Here is a 12,689-nt window from a genome sequence, read left to right as displayed (position 1 = left end):
TCCCATTTTCATTGTTCAGACATTGTGAGTATGGGTTAAATTGTTAGTTTTAAATAAGACACTACTTAAAGGTGATTGTTAGATTCCCGTTTCAGTTTTCCAGGTAGGGTTTGATTGCTAAAAAGAAATTTCTTGGAAATTTTATGACATTTTATGACATTTCTAGCGCTCAGTGTTTGCTTGTAGAATTATGTTAGCTAAAAATTTATCATGGTGTTGACTTATGTTTGCTGTTTAAACATGATCAGTTGAAAGGCATGTGTTTTCTTTCTCAGGAATACTTTCTCAGCATTTTCTGAAGAAAGTTATTTGTTCCTGATCCTTTATGGAGGCTCTAGGAGAGAATAATTTCCTTGACTTTTCCAGCTTCTAGAGGCTGCCCATGCTCCTTAGCTAGTGGCCCCTTCCATCTTCAAAGCCAGCATGTGGCAGATCTTTTTCACATGGCATGACTCTGACACTGACTCTTCTGCTTCCCTCTTCCACACTTAAGGACCTTGTGATTATATTGGGCCCATGCATATCATCTAGGATAATCTTCCTATTTTAATGTCAGCTGATTAGTGGCCTTCCCCTTTGTCATGTAGCCTAACATATTCAAAGATTGTAGGATAAGGACATCTTTGGGGGCCCATTATTCTGCATATCACATAATGTAAGGAAAAAGCACAATAATTTACAATAGCATCAACAAATATAAAATACACAGGAGTAAATTTAGTTAGAAAGGTAGGTCACATGAATAAAATATTTAAATGCATCGGAGGACAGAAAATTAGGATAAATGGAAAGATTTATCATGTTCTTGGCCTGAAATACTGTAGTCATCACTATAAAAATGTCAGTGATCTCTACATTAATTTAACTTAGATTCCAATAAATTTATTGAGATCCTCCCAAAATTGATTTCGTTTCAATTAGACAAGATAATTCTGAAGTTTTATGAGAAAAAATTAATCAAATTTGAGTAGCCAGGAAAGTTCTAAAAGAGAAAAGTTGCCAAGAGATTAGTCCTTTCTATTTTAAAGCCTCAATAATTAAAGTACTATAGTATTCATCCCTGAATAACCAGACAAATGAACAGAATAAAAATAAGGAGTCTAAAACAGACCTTGGGACACCTGGGTGTCTAGTTGGTTAAACATCTGCCTTTGGTTCTGGTCATGATTCCAGAGTCCTGGAATGAGTCCTGCATTGGGCTCCCTGCTCAGTGGGAAGAAGAACCTGCTTCTCCTTCTGTCTGCCTCTCCCCCTGCTTGTGCTCTCTCCCTCTCTAACAAATAAATAAATAAATAATCTTTAAAAAAATAAAAAAAAATAGACCTCCTTACAGATTGGGATTTAGTATATGATAAATGTGACATTTAAAATCAGTGGGGGAAAAGACAGACTGTGATAGGTAGTTTAGGGACAATTCTATATCACTTGAGGTCAAAGGTAGGGCAGGAAATGTTAGAATCATACCTCGTGCCTTATAGTAGGACAAGTTATAAATTTTTAAAAAATATTTTATTTATTTGAGAGAGATAGTGAGAGAACACAACCACGGGGAGGGACAGAGGGAGAAGAAGCAGGCACCCCACTGAACAGGGAACCTGATGCAGAACTTGATCCTCGGCCCCTGGGATCATTGACCTGAGCCAAAGGCAGATGCTTAACTGACTGAGCCACCCAGGAGCCTAACAAATTACAAATTGATCAAAGATTCAAATGCAAAAAAATGAAATAATAATTGTGCTAATAAACATGAGAGTTCTTTTATAAATTTAAAGTCAGAAGGCCTTTCTAATAATGACCAAAATAAAGAAACCATAAAAACTTATAAACTGACGACACCGAATAACTTGTACATTGGTAAAAACACAACCTCTAAAATCAGAAGACAGATGACAAACTGGGAAAGCATATTTGCAGTAACATTGTAGATAATGACCGGAAAGAAAATACAAAAGGCATTCAATTTAAAAAGTGCCTTAGAACAAATGCTTCATGTCACTAATAAAAAAGGAAATGTAAACTTAAAGTACACTGAGAAATCATTTTATCTTTTCAACTATCAGATTGGAAAAAATCGCAGTTTGATAACAAATGTACTGTATACAGCCTTTCATTTATTGCTGGTGAGAGTAAAAATTCATACAAGTTACTATACTGCTACAATAGTTGGATAGTGTGATATTGGCATGAGGGTTGGCAAATTGTGAAAAAGAGTACAGATTCTAGGAATAGACTCATATACATGCGGGTCAGTTGATTTTTTAAATTAATTTTTTTAAAAGATTTTATTTATTTATTTGACAGACAGAGATCACAAGTAGGCAGAGAGGCAGGCAGAGAGAGAGAGAGGAAGGGAAGCAGGCTCCCCGCCTAGCAGAGAGCCTGATGTGGGGCTCGATCCCAGGACCCTGGGATCATGACCTGAGCCAAAGGCAGAGGCTTTAACCCACTGAGCCACCCAGGCACCCCAGTGGTCAGTTGATTTTTGAAAAAGTTTCCCAAATAGGTCAATGAGAAAAGGATGGCCTTTTCAATAAATGTTGAGGTAATTGTATAAAATTGTATAAAAGAAATTACTATATCTTCTACCTCACAAAATTTATTTAATAATAAATAAATTTATTTAATAATAAATAAATTTATTTAATAATAAATATTCATTAATTTAGATTTAAATTACTTAATATTTATAATAAATATTAATATAATAAACAATAAATTAATTTAATAATTTAAATTAATTATAAAAATTAATTCAAGATGGATTAAACACTTAAATGTGAAGATTGTATGTATGGAGTTTTTAGAAAGCAACATGGAAGAGTATCTTCATAATCTTGTGCTGAGCAAAGATTTCTAGCACATGGAGAACACTAAGAAACATAACACTTCATTCCAGTTAAAATCTTTTGTTGATTAAAATATACCACTAAGAAAGCAAAAGGGCAGGCCACTTGCTGGGTGAAAGGATTCACTATTTTATAAAGGACCTTCCTTTGACCCAGCAGATACATGACTAGTTCTGTGCTCAAGAGAAGTAAGTGCATGTATATACACAAAAAGGCTTGTATAAAAATGCTTGTAGCATTTTTATTCTCAATAGCACCCAAACTGGAAACAACCCAACTGCTCACAAGGAGGACAATGGATCCACACACTGTGGTATGTTCATAGAATAGATTGATACTCAGTAACAAAAAAGAATGAACTATTGGTATTCACAGTAACACGGAAGAACTTCATACATTATGTCAGCCTGAGGAAGTCAGGCACAAAAGGGTACAAACAGTATGATTACATTTATATTAACTTCAAGAACAGGTAAAACTCATCTGTAGCCTTAGATATCAGAGTAGTGATTGTCTTCTCATGTGGGAGGTGAGCTGACTGGGAAAGAGCATGAAGATACTCTCAAGGTTGGTATTTTACATCTTGCTATGCTAGTTCGTATCTTGATCTGGATGATTACATGACTGTATGTTTTCAAATTTTGTGGAACTGCATACTTTCCATTGATGCATTTTACCGTATGAAAATTAGATCCCAATAAACTGATATTAATACAGAAAGTTAAGATATGATACAGCTGAGTCGCTCTGGTAATGCTCATTACTCTATTCATATACTTGAATTACAAGTGGATCATAGATTCACTTGCGAAAAATGGAAGTCATAGATGTGCCAAGAGAAAGCGTAAGAGAATTCTTTTATAAATTTAGAGTGTATAAATTTTTAATTTTATTTATAAAATTTTTATAAATTAATCATAAATTAAGAGTGACAATGACTCAAAATCAAGAAACCACAAAAAATGGATAAATCTGACTCCAAAAATAATAGCATTTGAAATTGTAATCATTTTAAAAACACATAAAAAGGACTTTGAGTTTTATAACTTTGATTAATGTTATTTTCTTCTTTATTTTTTTCTACACATTCTACAACTACTTGGGTGTATCACTTTCAGAATCAGAATTTGACAATTATTTTGTATTTTTGTTTTCATACCCTTTTCTTCATCTTCTCACTTTTCTTCTCTTGAGTGTCTTGGGTAGAGGTTTTCCTTCCTTCCATAGCTGATTGCTTTATTTGTGTTCTGGAGCTGACTCCTCTATGATTTCTTCAGTATCATATTTCATCAATTATATTCCTCATTTCTTTCATCTTGGACATCTTCGGTACTGCTTGATCAATTTTCCTTTCCCTGTAAGCGTATTTTTTTTTTTTTTGTAAGCGTATTTTTTTAAAATTTTTTATTTTTTTCATAAACATATAATTTATTATTAGCCCCAGGGGTACGGGTCTGTGAATCGCCAGGTTTACACACTTCTCTGTAAGTGTATTTGATCGGAAATGTCTTACTCATAAGTATATAGCATTTCAGCCATGAAGGTAGCTTCTTCCTTCCTTCCGTTTTTTGTTTTTTTTTTTTTTTTTTTAAGATTTTATTTATTTATTTATTTGACAGCGAGAAAGACTGAGAGTGAGCACAAACAGGGGAGCAGGAGGCAGAGGGAGAGGGAGAAGCAGGCTCCCTGCTGGGCAAGGAGCCGGCAGTGGGGCTCAATCCTAGCACCCTACAATCATGACCTGAGCTTAAGGCAGACAGTTACCGACTGAGCCACCCAGGTGCCCCTTCTTCCTTCTTTCATTACCATTTTTTTTTTTTTTTTGAGACAACATTGGGTGTCTGTCACTTTCATTTGCTACCACCAGCTCATTTGTTAACTTTTGGCAATCTGACTAACCTGTGAGTATTCTATGACATAGTCTATCTTGAAGAGCTTCTTTATCTGCCTTAATAGCACCATTTTCCAGTGAGGAAATGCTCAGTGCTTCTCCTGCAAAGCAATGTACAAATTTTTGATTGCCAGGCAATTAAGACCCCCCCCCCCCAGTCTTGACCCAGCTGACTCTACCTCATATCCCTTGGCTCCTGTACCCGATGCTTACACTCTAACCAAACTGTATCCCTTACCATTCTCCAAGCTCTCCTTGCTTTGTTTCCCCAGAGCAGATTTATTGTTGAGGTTTCCTCCACCTTTCTTCATCTAGGTGTTTCAAGGCTGCTGTGGGAGAGAATTCAGCACTCACCCATATTTGGTACTCCTCTCCTTTGGGGCACGTGGGAAGATAACTCTTTCTTGTCCCCTTGCAGTTAGGAGTAACCAGGTCTTTAAACTCTAGCTCAAGACCCTCGTACAGCCTCTTTTCCTGCCCCAGGGACTGGGGAGCCAGCACATTCCAGATGCTGGAAAAGCAAGTCTGAGAGTAATAGAAAGGAGTTCCCTTTACAGTGTTGTCCTGGCTGGAGCCTTCTGGGAAAGAGGCTGTGTAGGAGAGAGAAAGGTTGGGCTTTAGGTCCAGACTGAGATCAGTAGCTGAGATATAGGGAGAAAATATCACCTCTGTAGGGCTAGCAAGTAATCCATGAGTTGTAAATACCAAATACATACTATGAGAAGCCCTAGTCCTTGGGTCATGAATGCTTCTTGCATTTAGAGCAGGTAAATTTTGAGGCCATTGTTTCACATGAGAGTTCTCATGGTGGACTATATACACAGACACTAGAATGCAAGGCTTTTTGCTGGTTCTTACAAATGAGTGATGCATTATATTTTTAGATTAAAAATTTTATGCAACACTAAGTGCTAAAATTACTGGCATTTTATTTAGTGCATTGTTAAAGCTACAAGAATGTTATATTCTTTTTTTTTTTAAGATTTTATTTATTTATTTGACAGAGAGAGATCACGTAGGCAGAGAAGCAGGCAGAGAGAGAGAGAGAGGGGTAAGCAGGTTCCCTGCTGAGCAGAGAGCCTGATGCAGGGCTCGATCCCAGGACCCTGAGGTCATGACCTGGGCTGAAGGCAGAGGCTTAACCCACTGAGCCACCCAGGTGCCCCAAGGATATTATATCCTTAACTAAAAATTAGGACTCTATGAGATTTTACTGAGGAAGGTCTTATTGTTTTATCCAAAAATAAAATGGCCATTTCAGTGTTTGACAACCCAGGTGAACTCCTTCTATATATGTCCATGTAGAAAAGGATAAAGTTTCCTACTTCAGTTCCACTTTGATTTTGCATTAAGCCAGGCATAGGCAATTACCCTGGCATCACATCATTAGTATATCCACAGTTATAAGCCACAAAGATATGTTTGCCATGTTAAAGGAATGAAACACATTTTATTTGGAGCAAGAAAGTTTTATAGACTGCTCTAATATCACAAGCAGGCGGGAGAGGAAATGATAAAGCAGAAATATAGTGAGGATGTTTAGAGGACAAGTTTAGGGTAGAAATGCCTTCTTGACTTTCAGGTGCAGCTGTCTGTGCTGCCCCTTTTAATTTCCAGGACCCCGCCGACTTTGATTCCTCCATCCAACACACGGGGGGTTTAGCGCTCACGTACAGCAGTTTTCGACCGTGCAAATCACATACGCCGAGCAAGGCTCACAGGTGTTGCTTGATGTGCTTATGGCAGAACACGGGTTACAGGGGAGCCTGTGGAAATTTTGAACCAGGTTTAACAAGGGAAAGCTGGATAGAATTTCAACTCAGGAAAGGTCATGCCAATATCTGCCCTGCAAATGATCTTCTGAACACTCTTCGCCGAGTAACATTTGACTTAAGCCTATGTCAAGCCTGGACCCAGCATTGCAGTTCCATATGCACTGCAGCTACGCCAGCTGAATACAATTTTACATGTTTACTTCACTTGCAGATGTTGTCTTGTGCATGTTCCTGATTTCCCTTTGGTGCCAGACAGGAACAAAGGGAGATCGCCAGCATGGAATCTTATATATGATACTCATTCCGCTTTTGAACTTCTGAATACTTTTGAACACTTCTACTGTCATGTGATTAGCCTGAGCTATTTTTTGTTTGTTTGTATTTTACCCTTGTAAGGAGATTCTTTAATGCGTTAGGGAGGTTTCACCTTGGGCAGACCTTGAGGAGGCAGGATTCTCCTGCATGAGCCTCTTTGTGACTTGGGGGATTTGGAGAATAATCATGTGGAACTTGCCTGCTGTCCTCACTCTCAAGGAGACCACGGTACGTGTTGATCTCACACTCCAGCCGGGCCTTTGTGTCCAGCAGCACCTCGTACTCCTGGTTCTGCCGCTCTAGGTCACACCTGATCTCGGCCAGCTGGTTCTCCACATTATCAATCAGGCACTGTATCTGGGCCAGCTGGGTGCTGTACTGGGCCTCCGTCTCTGCCACAGTGCATTCCAGAGATTCTGTCTGCAGAAGGAAAAGAGTGTATTCAGGAGGGCTGTTTAGCATAGTCTTGGGGCCAGAGCGCTGCTTTCAAATCCTTGCTCTACCCTAGTGCAGCTGTGTGACTTTGAGAAAATGACTTAGCTTCTCTGAGCCTCCGTTTTATTCTATTAAAAAATGGGTAATGCAAAGTATTTAACTCATAGGATGGTTGTGAGGATTAAATGGATTAATATGTGTAAGGCACTTTGAATAGTGCCTGGAAAAATTTTTAAAAGCTGTATAAGGGTTAGTTATTCCTACCATCACTGTGCTCACTACAACCTGCAACATACTCGGATGTAGCTTCAGGAGGGTCAACAGCATTTGAGAGGAGAAACTGAGTGTGGGCTTGAGGTGGGGAGGAGCCCTAAAGAGTGGTTCAAAGCAAAGGCTCTGGGATTGAACCAGCTGGATCCAGCTTCCACTTTTGCCTCTTAAAAAACTGCATGGCCCCTATGTAATCTGAATCTCAGTCTTCCTCATCTATATAGTGGGGTTAGTAAAGGGGTTTACCCCGTAAAGCTACTGTGAGGCTTTTAAGGCTCTCAGAGGATGAATGTGCAGCTATTATTCACCAAGACAGTCTCCCTAGGCTGTAACGTGGCACAGACAGTGGTGTTTCACTGGATGCGGCTAGTGTGGTATTCTTTTTTTCTTAAATTGTTTATTTATTTTAAATAATCTTTATGCCCAGTGTAGGGCTCAGACTCACGACCCTGAGAACAAGAGTCGCACTCCTCTGATTGAGCCAGCCAGGGGCTCCCAGTGGATGGTATTCTGGTTGCTTGGTGGTGTGGGGTGAGTGAAGGGTCTGGTTGAGGTGTGGATCCTGGGAAATTTTAGGGTAGTGGTAGAATGCAAAGTGTGAATACCATTCTTTTATATGATGATGAGTTTGGGAACATGGCCCATATCAAAACAGAGTTAAAACCCACTAGAATACTTGAATGCCTTTGGCTCAGAGATTCTACTCTCATCCTGCTCCTACCCTCCTGCATGCGCTCTCTCTCTCTCTCTCTCTCTCTCTGACTCTGGAAGGTGCTGGGGATCATGCTCAAGGCCAGGAGGGAGGGTCAGGCATCCTGCTGGGACAGTACAAAGCTGTTGACCTATTACCCCTGCTTCTAGCTAGGTAAGCAGCAGTATTTGGGGGAAAACAAGGGAATACAGCTGTTGCAAATTAGAAATTCAGACTTTCTGCCCTGTGAACTGTGGGTCTCTCCTTGGGGTTATGGAAGAGGGGATAGCATCTCAGGGCCTGATTGTTTAGTGAGAAAAACAGAGCTGTCTTTCCTTCCCATACCAGGCTTTGCTGCGCTTGGAGCTCGATTTCCAGAGCATTGGCTGTGCGTTTCAGTTCCAGGATCTCTGCCTGGCAGTCCTGCAGCTGCTCTGCGCTGCACACCTGCTGCTGGTTCAGCTCCTCGGTCTGAAACACAGGTATGATCAGAGGATGCAAAGAAGGACGAAGCCTGTCATTTTTCTTGCTCCAGATGCTGACCTGAACAGCGAACCATTCTTCCACGTCTCTGCGGTTGTTGGCCAGCACTGTTTCATACTGACAACGCATCTCATCCAGGACCCTGTTGAGGTCGATGGTGGGGGCAGTGTCCAGCTCCACACTGAGTCGGTCACCGAGTTGTTCCCGGAGCAAGCTGACCGCCTGAAAGAGGAAATGGAGTAAAGAAAGCCACAGAGGGTTGGAGAAGAAAATTCACTTTGACATCCCAAGGGCATCCTGTTTCTGGAGAAGTGAGTAAAAAATGTAGGATTTAGAGTCAGATAGCTTAGGTTGAATCTCTTTTTATTGCTCAGTTTCTGCATCTGCAGAATGGGTATAATAATTTTGCCTTCCCCAGAGAGTTATTGTGTGAGATACAAGTTAATATTCATATAAATCACTTATGAAAGTCCTTGGCACAGAGGAAGGTCTCAGTAAATGCTATTATCATCATCACATGCTCAAAGGGAAAATATACGATGTTACATTATTCAACTTTTCACTCTGTAGCTTCATCAATGTGAGATAATCATATACTTCATATTTTATGAAAAGGTTTATAGAGACAGAATATTTCAAAATAGTGGCCCAAATATTATCCCCATTCTGAAATGTTATCCCCATTCTGAAATGGCCTTCATACCCTGTGTTTATCAGTCTGATTTTCATACTTTATGGATTAGAGGTACATCTGGCATAAAGCCTCCAAGGAAAGCCATTTATAGAGTTGCCTCCTTCACAAAAGCAATGGCAGGTAAACAGTGGTTCTTTCATGTGTTACTGGCTGGGGGCCATTCCATATGTACATCCAGAGATATGCTGGAGTGATCAGCCTGGACAGTGTTAGTGCTGTTAGAGGTTAATTGGATACTTGGGTCGTGAGGGCCAGGGTCCCCAAAAAGAAAACTGGGATCAGGATGCTAAGACAAAACCGTGCTAGCATCCTGTTTTACAGCAAGGACAAGACCTTAATAGCCTCCCATCTTGCAGCCTCTGCAGAAGTGACTTTTGCCAAATATCCTGAAACAAACAATTACCCATAAAACACTGGTCACTATCTCAAATTGAGGCAGTTAGTCTCCAGATATCAGCCCCAAAGACCAGCAACACATGAACAATAACCTGATAGGTAGACAGGTGCCTCATCAAAGCCTTGATCAGCGCACCTTAGTGGCCAAGCCACAGGAGGCCCACACTCAGGATGCTCAAGATAGTTTCTGGAAAGAGCTTCTAGAAACTGCTAAACTGGAAAGGGAAAACGGCAACCATCTCGGTTCCCCTCCCTCTCCAGGAGCTTTATACTATCACTCAATAAATTTTGCTTTGCTGCCACCACTCTTTTATCTGGTCTACTTCTTCATTCTTCAAAACGTTATGACCAAGAACTGTGGGCACTAAGGGAACAAAAATCCTGTAACGGTGCCTCGAGTAATCTCATTCCAGCTTTAGCAATATCTGTCCAAGTTAGATTTATATACACAACATGAAATCTATCAGTGTGACTTTGTCACTTCTACATTTGTTCCGCAATTTTACCACTTTCCTCACCTCTTCATGGTTTTTCTTAAGGCAAAGGAGATCGTCCTTCAGAGACTCCACATGGGCCTCCAGGTCACTTTTGCACAGAGTCAGTTCACCCAGGATCCCCCGCAGGCCGCCAATGTCTGTCTCTACCAGCTGGCGAAGAGACAGTTCAGACTCGTACCTTTTAGAGCCGAAGAGATACAAGATGGTGATTACTTTGCTAGACACCACGTATGGTGCTGGGCATGCTGGTGAGTGACACAAGGACTCAAGGAAGCCATATCCCAAATAACAAATATGAGTTTTGTGAGCATTCTTAGCTTAAAGTAATTATATAGAGAATATCGGTGGTGTGTGCAGATGCGTGCATGTGTGAGAGACTTTGGGGGAAAGAGAGAGAGAGGGGCAGCCATAAATTATTTTCAAATTCAAATTTAACTTACTTTGATCTAAAGTCATCGGCAGCCAGTTTGCAGTTGTCAAGCTGTACAGCAAGTCTAGAATTCTCTGCCTTCGTGCACAAGATCTGGTAAGTAAGTTAGTTGTATGTAATAGAGGGCTCTTTGAAAGAAATGTAAATAACTATTTATTTAACAACTATGCCATCTTTTAGAAGTCTTTATAAGAAAGTATAAAATAGCTTTCAGCCTATTTTTCTTATTAACCATGTCACTTCAATGAAGAGAAAAGCAGGACCAATTTATAAAAGAAATGGAAAAAAAAGATTTTTCAGTGATCTAAGACATTTTGCAATATTCCTGGCAGTTGAACTTGGATTTTTCTCCCGAGGTAGTTTGTATTATGAGTGTATCCCCATCCACAATGTTAAAAATTCATCAGTAAGAAAAGATAATGATTACAAGGATGATATTACACGATTAAAAAGATGATATTTCAATATCTATGTTAAAGATAGCAGCATAAATATCCAGTGTTACATACAGTTTTCTTCTCATTCTCTGGATGACATAGTCTAGATGTGAGTGAGTTTATTTGGGCCACTTCATGATTACTGGAGCCCCATGGCTAATGCTGATGGTTGCTGATGCTCAGCCCACCACCTTTTCCTCTAAGTCACACTACTTCTTGGAAGATCCCTTTCCCTGGGGGGGGGGGGGGACTTCCATAGAACAGACTTTCTTTTCTTTTCTTTCTTTCTTTCTTTTTTTTTTTTAGTATAAGGATAAAGCAAATCACAGGTTAGGGCAATGAGAGACATCAGACCTTTTGCTGGAGCTCTTCGATGGTGTCGAAGTAACATTGATAATCAGGGCACACCAGTGGGAGGTCCTCTTCACATTGCTCTCGGATCCTGCATTCCAGCTCCGCATTCATCTCCTCCAGGCCACGCACCTTCTCCAGATAGTTGGCGAGTCTGTCATTGAGGAACTGCATTGTCTCCTTCTCGTTGCTGTTGAACACTCCATCCTCACACCAAGCACAGTTCCCCACCATGCACGGATTACAAGTCCCAGCCAAGTAGCATGGTGTGAGGCAACCAGTCGGCAAACGAGACCTGGATAGGAAGCTGGGAGTCTGGCATCTGGATGTAGCAGGGGTGCTGGGGAGGCAAGTGGTGTCCACGGAACAGGTTGAAGCAAATGCACAGTCAGAAGCTCTGGCACAGGATTCAGAAGAGCAGCACGTGGGGGAACCGTCAGAAGTCATCCTGTTAGATGTGAAGAACAAAGACTAGTTGTGAAACTCCAACTGACTGGCTCCCAAGGTCTCTTTGCTTCCTGAGACTTTTATACAGCCCACAAAATGAGTATTTACAGAATATACCAGATGTTCTGTTTATCATTGTTGGTGCCAGTTTTCATATGAACATTCATTAGTGTTGTTTGTTTGCTGAGAAGAGTTTTATGCCTCATAAAAGAGGCATAACTTCAGGTTACCAAGTAAGGACACTATTTCCATGTGCCAGTAGGATTAAATGCTTGGTTCAGAAAATCTTCATAGGAAGCATTGTCTTTTTGGTAGAATATGGAAAGGCAGAAAAAATTTGGCCACTCAATAATTAGAGATACAATTGATTACAAATAATGAAAATAATATTCCCACAGATTTTACTCTTATCTATTGGAAATTGTTTATGTATCCTTTAAAAATTCATATCACTTATCATTAAATGCCATTTATTTGTTTGTGCCACCATCATAAAATGTTCTATGTTGTTATCAATCTTTGTAATGCTTTTTTGGTCTTGCTGTGTTCACATGGTAGAGGAGTGAGGTGTGAACTGGGTTTAAAGTATGTGTGTGTGTGTGTGTGTGTGTGTGTGCGCGCGCGCGCGTGCATGTGTGTGTATGAACCATGTCTACCTGTGCGCAAATTGAAAAGTCAATTTACATAACTGATGGGCATAATCTGTGTCCTCAACGCAAAAATACAAATTG

At 40.2% G+C, this 12,689-nt stretch overlaps 1 protein-coding gene and 1 long non-coding RNA gene across 7 annotated transcripts in view; one reads left to right on the top strand and one right to left on the bottom strand.

The window, feature by feature from the left end:
* Positions 1 to 11,764, top strand: part of LOC131815872 (uncharacterized) — a 150,291-nt gene extending 138,527 nt beyond the window's left edge. For 3 of the 6 annotated variants that reach the window (XR_009347873.1, XR_009347875.1, XR_009347871.1), the window contains exons 3-6: positions 8,759 to 9,017; positions 10,336 to 10,541; positions 10,746 to 10,819; positions 11,467 to 11,730. This is a non-coding gene — a long non-coding RNA (uncharacterized LOC131815872). Of the gene's footprint in view, positions 1 to 8,758; positions 9,018 to 10,335; positions 10,542 to 10,745; positions 10,820 to 11,466 lie in introns of all 6 variants that reach the window. The other 3 variants (XR_009347876.1, XR_009347874.1, XR_009347872.1) reach the window with 3 other exon arrangements.
* Positions 6,357 to 11,958, bottom strand: KRT40 (keratin 40). Its single transcript, XM_059147940.1, has 7 exons — positions 11,515 to 11,958; positions 10,734 to 10,816; positions 10,315 to 10,471; positions 8,767 to 8,928; positions 8,569 to 8,694; positions 7,027 to 7,247; positions 6,357 to 6,503 (listed from the first exon to the last, which is right to left on the bottom strand). The coding sequence occupies exons 1-7, from the start codon at positions 11,956 to 11,958 to the stop codon at positions 6,404 to 6,406; spliced, it is 1,293 nt and encodes a 430-aa protein (XP_059003923.1). The 3' UTR covers positions 6,357 to 6,403.
* Positions 11,959 to 12,689: the final 731 nt, after the last annotated feature.

The sequence above is a fragment of the Mustela lutreola genome, chromosome 15, assembly GCF_030435805.1.
Source record: "Mustela lutreola isolate mMusLut2 chromosome 15, mMusLut2.pri, whole genome shotgun sequence".
In the NCBI taxonomy this organism is placed as follows: Eukaryota; Metazoa; Chordata; class Mammalia; order Carnivora; family Mustelidae; genus Mustela; species Mustela lutreola.
This window is presented reverse-complemented; position numbering and strand designations above follow the sequence as displayed.

Bases quoted from the DNA above. Each gene is read 5' to 3' on its own strand.
- KRT40 (XM_059147940.1), bottom strand. From the start codon at position 11,958: ATGACTTCTGACGGTTCCCCCACGTGCTGCTCTTCTGAATCCTGTGCC. The intron at 10,817-11,514 runs GTCTGATGTCTC...CTTACTTACCAG, and splicing joins TCGAAGAGCTCCAGCAAAAG to ATCTTGTGCACGAAGGCAGA. The intron at 8,695-8,766 runs GTCAGCATCTGG...CCTGTGTTTCAG, and splicing joins AAGAATGGTTCGCTGTTCAG to ACCGAGGAGCTGAACCAGCA.